This window comes from Zingiber officinale, chromosome 5B (assembly GCF_018446385.1).
Source record: "Zingiber officinale cultivar Zhangliang chromosome 5B, Zo_v1.1, whole genome shotgun sequence".
NCBI lineage: Eukaryota > Viridiplantae > Streptophyta > Magnoliopsida > Zingiberales > Zingiberaceae > Zingiber > Zingiber officinale.
Window position 1 is genome coordinate 41,529,400 of NC_055995.1, and position 17,183 is coordinate 41,546,582.

General features: G+C 43.4%; 1 protein-coding gene across 1 annotated transcript; it reads right to left on the reverse strand.

The window, feature by feature from the left end:
- Positions 1–3,047: 3,047 nt before the first annotated feature.
- LOC121986617 lies at positions 3,048–3,833 on the reverse strand. The gene has a single exon (XM_042540572.1). The coding sequence runs from the start codon at positions 3,831–3,833 to the stop codon at positions 3,048–3,050; it is 786 nt and encodes a 261-aa protein (XP_042396506.1).
- Between the last annotated feature and the right edge of the window lie 13,350 nt (positions 3,834–17,183).

Consider the following 17,183-nt stretch of genomic DNA (forward strand, 5'->3'; position numbering starts at 1 on the left):
TCTCGGTTGATAACCTCGGTCTGTCCGTTACTTTGTGGATATGCTACAGATGTGAATGCTTGAGTAATGTCGAAACCTCGACACCAAGCCTAGATCCTCTGTCCTTGAAACTGTCTTCCATTATCTGATACCAGTTTATGGGGTATGCTGAATCTGTATAGAATTCCTCCATAAAAATTGAATAACCGCGCTCTTAGTGATCCTGGCCAGAGCTTCAGCTTCCACCCACTTGGAAAAGTAGTCCATGACCACCAATAAGAATCACCTTTGACCAAACGCCATAGGGAAGGGTCCAACAATACTCATACCCCACTGATCGAAGGGGCAGGAAACTACAGATGTTTTTAACACTGAGGTAGGCATATATGTCAGATTTTGATGTTTCTGGCAGGATAGGCAAGTGTTCACCAGTTGCTGGGCATCTCTCTGTAAAGTGGGCCAAAAATATCCAGCCAACAACACCCTACGAGCTAGTATTTGACCTCCGGCATAACTGCCACAACACCCCAAATGCATTTCTCTCAAGACCTGATCTACCTCTTATATGCTTATGCATTTGAGTAAAGGTCTGGAAAATACCCGCTTATATAATCGATCACCTATCATAGTGTAGGCATGGGCCTTTTTCCTGACTAGTTGCGCTTGTTCCAGGTCTGTTGGCAGGGTGCCCTATTGAAGATAGCTAATCATTGGTACCCTCCAATCAATGATCGCATCCTAGTTATTCTGCAGGTCTATCTGGGTTATGAGAAAGGTATGTGCTATCGACCTATCCAATACCCATGTAGTCAGAGAGCTGGCCATTTTGGCTAACTCATCAACGCGACCATTTTCTACTCTAGGAATCTTGCTGACCGTGACCTCCTTAAATTCATCTTTCATCTTCTCATAAGCCTCCCGATATACTTGCAGCTTGTTACAGTTGATCTCAAAGTTACCAGCTACTTGCTAAGTTACTAATTGGGAGTCTGGATAGATGATAACTCGGGCGGCTCCCACATGCCGGGCTGCTTGCAGGCCTGCCAATAGAGCTTCATACTCTGCTTCATTAGTGGCTCTGAAGTTCAGCTGCACGGCCAACTGCAAGATGTCTTCTTGAGGAGATATCAGAAGAACTCTGACACCACTCCCCTGATGTGTGGCTGATCCATCCACATATACTTTCCAGGTTTCCTCGGAGTTAGTCTGATGAACCTCAGTTAAGAAATCAGCCAGGGCTTGTGCTTTGATAGCTGTGCGAGGTTGATAGGTGATATTGTACTCTCCCAATTCGGTCGCCCACTTAATAAGCCGGCCAGCAACTTCAACATTGGTCAAAGATTTACCCATAGTACTGTTGGTTAGGACCGTGATGGGGATGCGCCAGAAAATAAGGCCTTAAACGCCGAGCCATAAGCACCAATCCATAGACCAACTTTTCCAGAGCTGTGTATCGAGACTCAACTCCCTTTAATAGATGACTGAAAAAAATACACCGACCGTTGTACATTGTCTTGTTCTTTCACTAATATCACCCCCATGGCCTTAGGGGTGGCAGATAGGTAAACCCAGAGTGGTTCTCCGGTGACAGGCTTGAACAAAGAGGGCAAGGTCTCCAGATATTTCTTCAACTCCTCGAAAGCCCGTGTGCATTCTTCGTCCCACTGGAACTTGAATGCTTTTCTGAGTACTTTGAAGAAGGGCGCTGATCTGTCTGCTAATCAGGAGATGAATCGGGACAGAGTTGTTATCTTGCTAACCAATTTCTGAGCCTCCTTCAAGTTCTATGGAGCTTTCATGTCCTGGAGTGGTCGGACCTTCTCCAGGTTGGCCTCGATTCCCGGCTCTGTCACCAGATACCCCAAGAATTTTCCTCCTTTGGCCCCGAACAGACACTTCAAGGGATTTAATTTTAATCCGTACTGTCGTAGGGTGCCGCAGGTCTCCTCCACATCTGTTATCATATTTGCAGCTAAGGGAGACTTGATGAGTATGTCATCTACATAGACTTCTACAGTGCACCCAGCCTGCTCTCGAAAGATCTTGTCCATCATCCTTTGATAAGTGGCTCCCGCATTCCTGAGCCCAAAGGGCATGACAGTGTAGCAAAAGGTACCGTCTGCCGTGATAAAACTAACCTTTTCTTTATCTTCCATGACCAAGGGAATTTGATGGTACCCCTGATAAGCGTCCAGCATGCAGATTCTTTCGCAACCGGCAGTTGAGTCCACCAGCTGATCAATTCTGGGTAGGGGATAGCAATCTTTAGGGCTGGCTTTATTGAGATCCCGGAAGTCTATGTAGACTCTCTACTTATTATTGGGTTTTGCCACCAAAACCACATTGGAAAGCCTGGACGGGAACTGTACTTCTCGGACATGTCCTGCTTTCCTGAGCTGGTCTACTTCAGCTCTGATAATTTTATTCTGGTCAGCCGAAAAATTTCTCTTCTTCTACTTTACAGGTAGGACATCTAGCAGGAGATGAAACTTGTGCTCCGCTACTTCAGGCTTGACTCCTGATAATTCTTCAGTGGACCAGGCGAAAGCATCTCTGTTGCAGGTCATGCACTAGATCAGTTCTTCTTTGAGCTCAGGAGGTAAGTCACCAACTACCCGAGTAAGACTCTTCGGACATTCAGGATATAGCTGAACTTCCTCCCAGGGAATAGGTTCTTCAGCTATAGGTAGGGGTTCTTCTTGGATGGCGGGCACAGCCCCGTCCTGAGTCATTTGTGCTTTGCGAGCTTCTACTTTGACCATGTCAATGTAGCATCGCCTAGAGACCCGTTGTTCTCCCCTAACTTCCCCGACCTTCTCTCCGACCGGGAATTTGATTTTTTGATGGAATGTAGAAACCGCCGCCTAGAATTCATGCAGGGCCGGTCGGCCCAAAATGACATTGTAAGAGGAGGGCACGTCAACTACGAGGAAGGTGCTTCTCCTAGTTCTTACTAGTGGCTCACTTCCCAAGGATATGGCCAACTTGATCTGTCCCATGGGTCTTACTTCATTACCAATAAATCCATATAGAGAAGTAGCCACTGGCTATAGCTCACTGGCATTGATCTACATTTCTTCAAAAGTAGACCTGAATAATACGTTGACAGAGCTGCCGGTGTCAACGAAGACTCGCGCCACAAGGCTGTTGGCGATAATAGCCTTGATGATGAGGGCATCGTCATGAGGCAGCTCTAATCCTTCCAGGTCTTGTGGTCTGAAGCTGATGACTGGGCCAGCAGCCTGCTCCTGGCTGCACCCTACAGCATGGATCTCTAACCGGCGCTTATGGGATTTGCACGCCCGACCTAAATCTCCATCGGTAGGACCTCCAGAGATCATGTCAATGTCTCGGATAGCCGCGTTGCCTCTGTTCTCGGCCTTGCGAGCCTCTCCCGGCTCCCCGGTGTGCCCTTTCTGTGGCATGCTAGGGCCTCCCTGGTCTACTCGGGGTCTGCCGGCTTGCCCCGCCGCGTTGCATCTTTCCTCCATCATTCTCTGGACTTGAGGCGCCAGCTCGGGAGGTGGCAAGCCTAGCTCAGCCGTGTGCCGGGAATCACAGGCAAATTGGAAGCAATCGTTGGTGGCGTGCGTGTGGGACCGATGGTATGTGCAATAATGCGGTCCCCAAGGCTCAGGTCGAAGGACCTGAACCACAACTACTCGTGGCACCGGTCGGACGTCTTGACCGGGGTGGAAAGTCGGTCGGGCATCTCGAGCACGTGGGAGAGGTTGAGCAGGCGGTTGAGGTGCTCTTCTCTCCGGTTTGTTGGTAGAGGGAGGCGGTTTATCTGCCTTCCTTTGCACCGCCTGCGCTTCTTCCACGTTAATGTAGCTAGTTGCCTTCTCTAGCATCTCATCGAAATTCCTTATAGGATTTCTTATGAGATCTCTAAAGAATTCTCCCTCGGTCAGCCCATGGGAGAAGACGCTCATAAGTATTTCTGATGTGGCCGAGAGAACATCCTGGGCCACTTGATTAAAACGCTTGATGTAGCTTCTCAGTAGTTTGGCAGACCCTTGCTATAAAATACTGAAAAAAAGGTAAATAATAATAAGGGAATTTTTCAGAATTTTTAAAAAAAAATTAGGAATTTTTCGGAGCTCGTATGGACAAGTTTACTGGGATAAAAATGGGACCCCGGGAAAGCCTGTTTAGGCTACCCATTTAAGTGAGGAAATGTTTATTTTTATAATTCCTTTTTCATTTTACTTTTTATTTTATTTCCTCCTTCTTTCCTCCTGATTCACCCACGCCTTCTCCTCCTGTGCCCTAACCGGTGCCGCGATGGTTCCCTTCTCCTGATCCTTAAATTTTTCCCGAGCCGATCTTCTTCATCTCCTCCCCTTTCCTCACTGAGCCCTTCTCCCAAACTCACTGTCTCCTCCGCCCGAAGCCAGGCCACTCGACAGACGCCGACTCTCTCTACCTAGCACTATCGCCGGCCACCAGGTCCGACCCAGCGCCGCTCTCGCCTGTGCCCTAGCGCCGGCAGCCGATTTCACCCGTGCCCTAGCACTGTCGTTGGATCCTTGATCACCTCCAACTAGTGGAGAGGAAAATGTTGGGTTTTTCGGGCCGCGAAAACCGTATTTTCGCATCGCAAAAACCCCGAATCACCCTAGCCAATGGATCTCGTGCGAAGAAAAGATTTAAAACAAAAATTACGAGTACGAGTTTCTACTTAGATCTACTCCTAGATCTACATGAAACGAGTTATACCTTTGAAGCGAAGCCCTTCGCGTTCCCGCTCGTCCAAACGGTGCCGGATCTCAAGAGTATCAAGATAGATACTCCTCTAGAAGTATCCACACGGACAACTTAGGTGGAGAAGACCTAAATAAAGGTGTGCTAGCACCTTGATAGGTCACGGCAAGAATAGGAGAGGGAGAGGGAGAGGAAGAGAGCTCCAAGAGGAAGAAGAAGGAATAATGCACTTGAATGAGGAAAATCAATTTTATTCCCATTCAAAAGTGGCCGGCCACTTTCAAGTTGTGTAACTCCCAAAAATTGCATTAAGTGCAATTAATGTGAAGCTATTAAAGAAAATGGATTTGTAACTTCCATGAGGTGGCACCCATGATGATGTGGAGTAACATCATTGGTCCACATCAATGCCAACTCACCAATGAGGTGGCATAAAGTCAAGTCAAACTTGACTTTTAATCTTCCTCACAAGTCAAGTCAAACTTGACCAAATCTCTTCCATGGTTGATCTAATCTAACCATTTGATTCAAGCCAACTTAATATAATGAATCTAATTCATTAAATTAAGTTGATTTAATGAGTCATAATCTAAATTAGACTCATTGAATACATGAATCCACTTGAGTCCAACTCAAGTTAGCCCAATTAGGATTACTCTTAATCCAATTTGATTCATCAAATGAATCTAATCCTCTTGGTTCATCATATGAAACTAATCTACATCTAATTGTCCTAAGTGTGTGACCCTATAGGTTCTTGTAACGTTGGCAATGCCCTAAACTCATTTAGGAGCATAAGTAATGAGCGGTATCTAGCAACACATCATTACTTCCCAAGTTACAAGAATGTTGAGATCCAACATCACCTTGTGACTACTAATTGTGACTCCTCACAATATATGACAAGTGTCATTCTATCCTAGACATCTAGATTGGTCAATGTGAGGCATAGACCATGTCATCCTCTGACCAATCTAAATCTTGAACTCCAAGTAGACTCACTAAATCAAATGAGCTCAATATCCTATATTGACTCATTTGGGCATGGCCATGCACTTCGTGGTCTCACTCTATCAAGAATATCGATGTCTCTCCCGTCATATAGGAGGGATAGATCCCATCTACATCACTCACATCCCTCTGCATAATTCGTTATATACCTAGTAATCGCCTTTATAGTCCACTCAGTTACGGGTGACGTTTGACGAAACCAAAGTACATAACTCCTTATGTAGGGATCTATGGTGACTTCAGGTCTAAGCACTAGTAGTCATACTAATAGCCACATTAGAAAGTATATGACACTCATATAACGATCCATGATACTTTCTCATGGCGGGTCATTCAGTATACATTCTCTAATGTATACCCATGTGTCAACTTGATATCACTTGATATCTCTATATCCATGACTTGTGAGATCAAGTCATCGAGTTGACCTACATGCTAGTCTTATTGCATTAACATTGTCCCTGAATGTTAATACTCGACTAGGAATGATTAAGAGTAGTGTTCCCTATATCATCTCACTATCGGTTCAACTAACCGATTGATATAGGTGAGAACCATCTACTCAAGGACATTATTATACTTAGTTTATTTGGCACCAATACAAGTAAGTATAATAACCAAAATCCAAATGCCTTTATTTATATAGAATAAGATACAATAAGTCCAAAAATACAATCATCAAATGATTGGCTCTAGGGCTCTAGCTAACAATCTCCCACTAGCACTAGTGCCAATCAGTGTAGGCTCTAAGCCCAAATGACCTAGTGTGACCATCATGCTTCCTCTGTGCCAAAGCCTTGGTCAAGGGATCTGCGATGTTAGCCTCTGTAGGTACTCTGCTAATCTTCACATCTCCTCTCTCGATAATCTCTCGAATGAGATGGAAGCGCCGTAGTATGTGTTTGGTCCGCTGGTGTGAGCGAGGTTCCTTCGCCTGTGCTATAGCTCCATTGTTGTCACAATAGAGCTCAATGGGGTCAGCAATGCTAGGAACCACCCCAAGTTCGATGATGAAATGCGGATCAAGCGCCTCCTTTGCCTCGATGCGGCAATGTACTCGACATTGTAGAATCGACTCTCGTATCTGCTTGAACTCTTCCATTGACACCACCATTAATGCAAAATACGAACCCCGATTGCGATCTATAGTCATCCCGATCGGTCTGGAAGCTAGCATCAGTAACCCTTTACAACTAGCTCATCATCGCCTCCATATATCAAGAAATATTCTTTAGTTCTTCTTAAGTACTTAAGAATATTCTTGACCGCTATCCATGACTTTATCTGACTGGTATCTGCTCGTCATGCTCAAAGCATACGAGACATCAGGTCGAGTACATAGCATGGCGTACATGATCGATCCTATGGCTGAGGCATAAAGAATCTGATCCATGCGGTCTCTCTCCTCTTTAGAAGAGGGACCTTGAGTCTTCGAAAGACTCACGCCATGTGACATCGGCAGAAATCCCTTCTTGGAGTTCTGCATGGCAAACCGAAGGAGTACCTTGTCAATGTATGTACTCTGACTTAGGCCAAGCAATCTCTTAGATCTATCTCTATAGATCTGTATCCCTAGAATACGGGATGCCTCACCTAAGTCCTTCATTGAGAAGCAACTCCTTAGCCAGGTCTTGATAGACTGAAGCATAGGGATGTCCTTCCCAATGAGTAGTAAGTCATCCACATACAATATGAGGAAGACAACTATATCCCCTACAACCTTCTTGTAGACACAAGGCTCATCTTCGTTCTTGATGAAACCAAACTGTTTGATTACATCATCGAATCGAAGATTCCAACTCCGAGAAGCTTGCTTTAGTCCATAAATGGACCTATGCAGCTTGCATACTCTGCTAGTATGCTGTGGATGTACAAAACCCTCAGGTTGTGTCATGTACACATCCTCGAGCAGGTTTCCATTCAGAAACGCGGTTTTGACATCCATCTGCCATATCTCATAGTCATGGTAGGCTGCAATAACAAGCATGATCCGAATGGACTTAAACATCGCTACTGGAGAAAAGGTTTCTTTATAATCAATACCATGAATCTGCTTGAAACCTTTAGCTACCAAGCGACCCTTATAGATAAGTCCATCCATGTCAGTCTTTCTCTTAAAGACCCACTTACACCCAATGGGTTTTACCCCTTCAGGTGGATCAACCAAAGTCCATACTTGGTTGGTGTACATGGATTCCATTTCGGATCTCATGGCTTCTAGCCATTTCTCGGAATCTGGTCTCATCACAGCTTCCTGATAGGTGGTAGGCTTATCCTCTATGAGCATAACGTCATCATGGTCAGACAAGAGAAATGGGTATCTCTCAGGCTGACGACGTACCCTATCAGACCTGCGAAGAGGTATGTCTACTTGAACTGGTTGTTGTTCCTCAACTCCTTGTGGAATAACATCATCCACAACACTTTGTGGTTCCATTTCAATTTCCATCGAGGCATCAGTGCTATTGTTCGCATCTTGAACTTCTTCAAGATCAAACGCGCTCCCACTAGTCTTTCTAGAAACAAAGTCCCTTTCTAGAAAGACCCCAGTCTTTGCCACAACTACCTTGTGCTGACTGGGAATGTAGAAGTAATATCCCTTAGTTTCCTTGGGATATCCAATAAAGTAGCACTTGTCGGATTTGGGTCCTAACTTATTTGAGACTTGACGTCGAACGTAAGCCTCACAACCCCAAATCCTCATGAAAGACACCTGGGCATCTCTCCCAGTCCATATCCTATATGGTGTCTTTATCACGGCCTTGGATGGAACTCGGTTGAGTATAAAAGCTGCCGTGTCTAGAGCATAGCCCCAAAGGTATGTCGGAAGATCTGTGTGACTCATCATAGATCGTACTATATCTAATAGGGTACGATTCCTCCTTTCGGATACACCATTCCACTGTGGTGTTCCAGGAGGAGTGAGTTGGGATAGAATCCCACACTCAGCTAGATAGTCACAGAACTCATGGCTAAGGTATTCTCCACCTCGATCGGATCGAAGTATCTTAATACTCTTGCCAAGTTGGTTCTGTACTTCATTCTTGAATTCTTTGAACTTTTCAAAGGATTCAGACTTATGTGTCATCAAGTACACATAACCATATCTACTGAAATCATCAGTAAATGTGATGAAGTACCTATAACCGCATCTAGCAGCAACATTGAAAGGGCCACATACATCACTATGTATGAGTCCTAACAAATCAGTTGCTCTCTCGCTGTGCCCACTAAAAGGAGTCTTGGTCATCTTGCCTTGTAGGCATGACTCGCATACCTCATATGATTCAAAATCAAATGAGTCTAGCATACCATCCTTATGGAGCTGGGATAAGCGCTTGTCATTTATATGACCTAAGCGACAGTGCCAGAGGTAGGTTTGGTTCATGTCATTTGACTTGATCCTCTTGGTATTTACGTTATAGATAGGGCTCTCAAGGTCTAGAATATAGAGTCTGTTTATCAGAGGTGCACTACAATAGAACATATCGTTTAAATAGACGGAACAACATTTGTTCTTTATAGTAAACGAGAAACCTTTCTTGTCCAAACAAGAAACTGATATAATGTTCTTAGTTAATGCAGACACATAACAACAATCGACTAACTCTAGTACAAGCCCAGAGGGCAGAGATAGAAAGTAAGTCCCTACAGCAACAGCAGCAACCCGTGCTCCATTGCCTAATCGTAGGTCCACCTCGCCCTTTGTCAATGCCCTGCTATTTCTCAGCGCCTGCACATCAGTACAAATGTGAGAAGCACATCCAGTATCTAATACTCATGATGTAGAAATAGATAGATTGACTTCTATAACATATATACCTGAAGTTGAAGTCTCACTTCGCTTCTTCTTAAGATCCTCCAAGTATACCTTGCAATTCCTCTTCCAGTGCCCGGTCTGACCGCAGTGGAAGTAGGTAGCATCCTTGGCGACCCCTCCTTTAGGCTTCAGTGCCTTGCCTTTGCCCTTGGCTTGGGACTTTCCCTTGCCTTTGGGCTTGCCCTTGCCCTTATGTTTCTGAACCATCAGAACAGTGTTGGACTTCGCCTTCTTAAGGTTTAGCTCAGCAGTTCTTAACATGCTAAGCAACTCGGGCAGTGGCTTGTCAATCTCGTTCATATTGTAGTTTAGAACGAATTGACTGTAGCTATCCGGCAAGGATTGCAAGATCAGGTCAGTAGCCAGCTCTTGGCCAAGAGGGAACCCCAACCTTTGTAGGTTCTCTATGTACCCAATCATTTTGAGTACATATGGGCCTACGGGAGCCCCGTCTGACATCTTGCACTGAAACAGTGCCCTTGAGATCTCAAATCTCTCATGCCTCGCTTAACCTTGATATAGTTGACGAAGATGTTGAACCATATCGTAAGCGCCCATTAACTCGTGTTGCTTCTGAAGCTCAGAGTTCATGGTCGCGAGCATTAGACAAGACACATCTAATGCGTCATCTTGATGCTTCTTGAAAGCATCTCGGTCAGCTCGTGGGGCAGTGGCAGGAGGAGCCTCCGGAATGGGTTGCTCCAGAACGTACAGTTTACGTTCTTGGGTGAGAACTATTCTCAGGTTCCTGTACCAGTCCAGGAAGTTTGCTCCGTTGAGCTTGTCCTTCTCGAGGGCAGATCGCAGGGAGAAGGTGTTCGTGTTCGACGTCATGGCAATTCTACAACAGAAATAAATGCAGAAATAAGTATCATATTCTTAATCATTTAATTAGGCCTTTAACTAAATGATGCTCCCACTGAATTCTATAATTCATGTGGGACAAGATCCACATCATACTAACCCTTGAGTTAGCTTTGGCTAATACGCCCAAGACTTAGTATGATCGGTAGGTAACGATTACCAATTACATCTTTATGCAACTCTTGTTTATAGGATAAAATCCGCATTTATATTAAAACTCGAGTTAGCTTTGGCTAATACGCCCGAGAGTTAATATATATGTGATTTTGACCTAACTTTCCAACCGTTGGAAGAATGCCTATAGTTATACTCGATCCAACTGAGTTAACTAGGAATACTCAATCTAATTGAGTTGTACTCACCCATGCGTTGATAGGCGGGACCAAGATTGTCCCTCCGTACCCTACCAAGATAGTATGTGTTGCTTTGCTTTGGCAGATTCAACAACTACATGCGATCGAGGTAGTGGTAGGTATCACGGCATGGTAGGCATTACGAGTTGACGTGATTTAGATCTAATCTAAACGATGATGCGTATCATATACTCGATAGATCTAATCTAATCGAAGGGTGCATCATGTGCACGACTTAGATCTAATCTAATCGTTAGGCACTAATTAATTACTTAATTAACTAGCATGCATCACATACACACAAAAGAAATTAATTAAATTAATTTGTGATTTAGTCATGGCCCTACTACTATCTTCTCAAGCCAATGAGAAGATCGGATGGTCAACCTAAGGTCAACAGCTTCTCAAGCTTCTTTCTTTGACCACCTTGTGTTGCTCGCGCCCTCCTCGTAACTCCGTCTCGTGTGGACCTTCCACCGCTTCAAAATTACATTACAATTTTGAAACTCGAGTTACATTCGAGTCTAAATCTAATTTACAACCAGAATATAAGAGAAAGGTACGACGCGCAGGTCGCAAAATTAAAATAAAAAAATTAAAATACAAACACGCACATCACATAACGGCACGCAGGCCGTATTATGAATTACAACACAATTGTCCAATCGAATTGGGTCTTTGGGCCATGACTATCACAAAAATTATATATAATTCAAAATTATTTATTTTTCATAATTTTCTGTAATTTTTCATAATTTTACAGATTTTATGAGTAAATTTTTCCCGGCGGTCCCGATTAGCGATTTCGGGCGCAATCGCGGAGCAAATCCCCTTGCGGGGTTAGGGGTAGTACCCCTACCCACGATCTAACCATCGCGAGTTGCTCCTAAGCGATCCAAGAGCGCCTTAGCCCGCTATCCCAAAAGATTTTGGGTCGAAACATTACTGTTTTTGGAAAAACTTCTCGGTAGTCGAAGCCTACAAGTGCCGAAACACTTGTGCTTCGCTTCTACGAGAAAATTACCCATTAAAACTATAAAAACATGAATTTACAGAAAGTTTACAGATCTATATTTTTCATAAAAATATGAATCTAAACTCGTACTCGCTTCGCACGTGGCTCTGATACCACTGTTGGGTTTTTCGCGTCGCGGAAACCCCGAAACACCCTAACCAACGGATCTCGTGCGAAGAAAAGATTTAAAACAAAAATTACGAGTACGAGTTTCTACTTAGATCTACTCCTAGATCTACATGAAACGAGTTATACCTTTGAAGCGAAGCCCTTCGCGTTCCCGCTCATCCAAACGGTGCCGGATCTCAAGAGTATCAAGATAGATACTCCTCTAGAAGTATCCACACGGACAACTTAGGTGGAGAAGACCTAAATAAAGGTGTGTTAGCACCTTGATAGGTCACGGCAAGAAGAGGAGAGGGAGAGGAAGAGAGCTCCAAGAGGAAGAAGAAGGAATAATGCACTTGAATGAGGAAAATCAATTTGATTCCCATTCAAATGTGGCCAGCCACTTTCAAGTTGTGTAACTCCCAAAAATTGTATTAAGTGCAATTAATGTGAAGCTATTAAAAAAATGGATTTGTAACTTCCATGAGGTGGCACCCCATGATGATGTGGAGTAACATCATTGGTCCACATCAATGCCAACTCACCAATGAGGTGGCATAAAGTCAAGTCAAACTTGACTTTTAATCTTCCTCACAAGTCAAGTCAAACTTGACCAAATCTCTTCCATGGTTGATCTAATCTAACCATTTGATTCAAGCCAACTTAATATAATGAATTTAATTCATTAAATTAAGTTGATTTAATGAGTCATAATCTAAATTAGACTCATTGAATACATGAATCCAACTTAAGTTAGCCCAATTAGGATTACTCTTAATCCAATTTGATTCATCAAATGAATCTAATCCTCTTGGTTCATCATATGAACCTAATCTACATCTAATTGTCCTAAGTGTGTGACCCTATAGGTTCTTGTAACGTTGGCAATGCCCTAAACTCATTTAGGAGCATAAGTAATGAGCGGTATCTAGCAACACATCATTACTACCCAAGTTACAAGAATGTTGAGATCCAACATCACCTTGTGACTACTAATTGTGACTCCTCACAATATATGACAAGTGTCCTTCTATCCTAGACATCTAGATTGGTCAATGTGAGGCATAGACCATGTCATCCTTTGACCAATCTAAATCTTGAACTCCAAGTAGACTCACTAAATCAAATGAGCTCAATATCCTATATTGACTCATTTGGGCATGGGCATGCACTTCGTGGTCTCACTCTATCAAGAATACCGATGTCTCTCCCGTCATATAGGAGGGATAGATCCCATCTACATCACTCACATCCCTCTGCATAATTTGTTATATACCCAGTAATCGCCTTTATAGTCCACCCAGTTACGGGTGGCGTTTGACGAAACCAAAGTACATAACTCCTTATGTAGGGATCTATGGTGACTTCAGGTCTAAGGACTAGTAGTCATACTAATAGCCACATGAGAAAGTATATGACATTCATATAACGATCCATGATACTTTCTCATGGCGGGTCATTCAGTATACATTCTCTAATGTATACCCATGTGTCAACTTGATATCTCTATATCCATGACTTATGAGATTAAGTCATCGAGTTGACCTACATGCTAGTCTTATTGCATTAACATTGTCCCTGAATGTTAATACTCGACTAGGAATGATTAAGAGTAGTGTTCCCTATATCATCTCACTATCGGTTCAACTAACCGATTGATATAGGTGAGAATCGTCTACTCAAGGACATTATTATACTTAGTTTATTTGGCACAAATACAAGTATAATAACCAAAATCCAAATGTCTTTATTTATATAGAATATGATACAATAAGTCCAAAATACAATCATCAAATGATTGGCTCTAGGGCTCTAGCTAACAGAAAAAGGTAAGATTGGTTGGAATTTGGTCATTGTTTGATTTTTTATCTCCATTTCTTGATCTCAACTTGATCCAACCAGTGGGGAAAATTTTTCCAGTAGGGTTTGCTGTGGGTTGTTCTTGGATTCGGCAGTCACTGATTCCATCAAATTGCAGCAGCTTCTTGTTCTAGAACAAGGCTGTGATTGGAGGTAAGGCATAAGGATTTGATATATGTGTTGAATTAGGGCTAAATTGGGTAAGATGCTTTGATTGATTATGCTTATTGCAAGTCCTAATTCGAATGGATTAGTTAGAATCGATTGAGGAGTTAGATGATCCAATTAGGGTTTATAATTGGATTTGGATTTATGTTAACTTCTCGAGGATTTGATTTAACTAATTTATTTATATATAATTAGCTAAATCTAGATACCATGTACTACAGGACTTTGACGTGAGACGAGTATCTCGATGTCAGATTTGGACCGGATATGATCTTTTCTATTGGAGGCGGGTACTTTGAATTTATGTCATTTGATATGCATAGTAGTGTTTTTAACAAATAACAATGATTATGTTTCTTATATGTTTTGGTTGGTCACTACCCGATCTGTTACATGCTTGTTTTATTTACTTATAATGCACTTCATGTTAGTACCTACCTGATTATACATGCTTATAGGGGTAGTGACACAACCATGTTTTATTATGTTCAGGACCTAGGTTTTGATACCTTATCTGACCTGTGTACCTTGACCATTGATTTGGTCAATTTGTTTTAGGGTACACATTATATATATGTATATGGATAAGTTCAGGATATTTTCTATGCTTTGTGTCATGCACTATCTCGCATGATTGCATGCTGTGCGATAGTCTGCTCCATTATTGTTGAGCACATCGCCAGTTACATGGATCAACACACACAACCACTCATGGGTTAGTGGTTTTTATTCAGACAGAGTGTGTTGCAGTAGGTGCTCTGTCAGTGCTCTGCTGGTCCACTCATGGGTAGCGTGACTCAGCGTGATAGCACGTCAGGGATCCCTCCTCTGGACTGGCTCAGGGAGATGAGAGCATTGAGCTCCCCCACTTATGATTTGGGGTAAGAGGATAGGTGTACTCCGACAATATCCCGTCCACTCGGTCACTCATCAAAAGCAGTGATGGCAGAGTACACGGTTGTCACAGCCTTACCCACTCGGTCTCACCATCATGTGTGAGATGGTTGACTGGCGTCAGGGGTGACCAGGACATGTCATTGGCATCATTATTTATTGCTTGTGTTTGTTGCATTTATTTGCTGCATTTGGATGGATGCATAAGATTGACATGCATACAGGATTTATGACACTCTCGGTCTGACGACCTTGTTATACTTATACCCAGGTCCTGGTTAGTACAGTTTTCTCCTAATTATTTTGTTTCCATTTTATCTTTCTTATATAAGGAAACTGTACGTATGATTACTTCTAGTTGTTATTTTCTTACTGTGCATGTCAATATTACCCGCTGAGGGGTTGACTTACCCCATGGTTATTATTACATTTTAGGTTGAGACTGTCCAGAGAGTTCCAGTCGCTAGTCTTCTGTAGGTCGCGAGGATGTGTTGTTTCGGACTTTTGGTTCTTATTTTCTTATTGCACTATCTGGACTTGTATTAGTTTACTTTATGGATATTGTCGATGAGTTTTATTTGGATTTGTTTTACTACATGCCTGCTTGGACGGCAGAAGAGGTGAGTGGATTCTGGTTCGTCGTGTTTTGAGCTTTATGGGTGTAGTTGAGTAGGATTATTTTTTTTTTTTGAGTTTTCTTATCACTGCTTTAGTTTGTTTACTATTAAACTACGTGGATGCTTGGTTGTTACATTTTTATTATTGTTATTGTTCTGGCTGTGTTGGCCGAGGTATATGTAGCCTTGAGGGCATTGTATAAAGTTTCAGATTGTCACCCGTATAGGGGAGATGCTGCCGAAATTTTATTCGGGATGAGACTACCTGGGGCGTGACAATTTATTTGGTATCAGAGTCAAGTTTGGCGATACTTGTTTGTTTTGTGTTAGGGATTTTCGAGATTTAATCTGATACCAATTTATTAGTATCAGAGCGGGTTGTGATACCTGCTTTTGGTGTTCTGGATTTTTGGGTTAGCCCAAGTTTACTAGTAAACTTGGGTATTTATTTTTTGGATTTGTACGGGTTTCCGTTGGTTTTCTCGTCCGGAATTTTGAGGTAAAATGGGGACTGGACAGCGACGGAACATCTCCAAACGGTAAATAGGTATGATGTTTAATTTTATAATTGTTATACTTTTAATAATATTTGTGATATAACTTAACAGATATGAGGAGATCTACATGAATAACTACGAGACGTGGTGCTGGACGGCCACATACGAGGACTTTGGAATCTCTGGACTCGCCAAAGATCCCTACTAGGTTTGAGCTTGTCGGTCAGGGACAGACTCAGGATACTACAGGCGCGTCGGGCTCTCAAACTCCGATGGCTCCTTTAGAGGTACCTACCTCGGCTGCACCGGTTGTACCCACCCCTACCGTATTTATGGTACCATCAGGGGTACCACTGGCATACCCGGCACCACCGCCACCTGGACCTACCATGTAACCGACACCTACGACACCTGTGCTCCCAGTACCTATAGTGTATCCAGCAGCACCTGCACCAGCGGTACTAGTTGCTCCACATTTGGTACCACCCACCGGACCTCCAGTCGCGGCCACCTATGCTGACCCTGCAGTGCCACCGGCGGCATATGCCCTAGTTTATGCAACAACACCGGGAGTATTTCCCCCGGTCTATCCAATGATACTACCTGTAACACCAGCTCCAAGGATTCCGTCAGTTTTGCGACGATTCCTACCCACCTCACTGATATTGTCGCGGCACGAGTTCGGATCCCAGCATTGGCAGAGTCAATGAAAAGTTGATTCACACTCTTCCGAGGAGAGACTGATCCGAGTGTGGCCCAGTCCTAGTTAGAGACCATGGAGCGGACCTTCTTCTACATGGCTTTCTCCGAGTGGGAGAAAGCAGAGCTGGCTGCTTTGAACTTACGGGACGAGGGCGACACCTGGTGGGTTACGCAGCGGTCCATCATAAGCGAGTAGAACAACACTTGGGCCAGATTCAGAGAGGCTTTTGAGAGCTTCTATTTTCCACGGGCATATCAGATGACCCGCCGATAGGATTTTCTGAGTCTACAGCAGAACAACTGATCGGTGACAGAGTACAATGCCGAGTTTAATCGATTGGCCAGATTTTGTCCAGAACTGGTTGTTGAGGATAGTTCCCGTATGCAGCAGTTTATTCAGGGACTGGATGGACATCTGCAAGTAAAGCATGCTGGTTTTGGAAACACATCTTACCTAGAGACATTGGACAGAGCCCTTATGATTGAGTCAGCTCACCAGAGAGTATATTCGGATAAGAAAAGGAAGCAGACTGAGCGGACATCATGACAGATCCAACCGACACATGCTACACAGCAGTAGATTGTTCA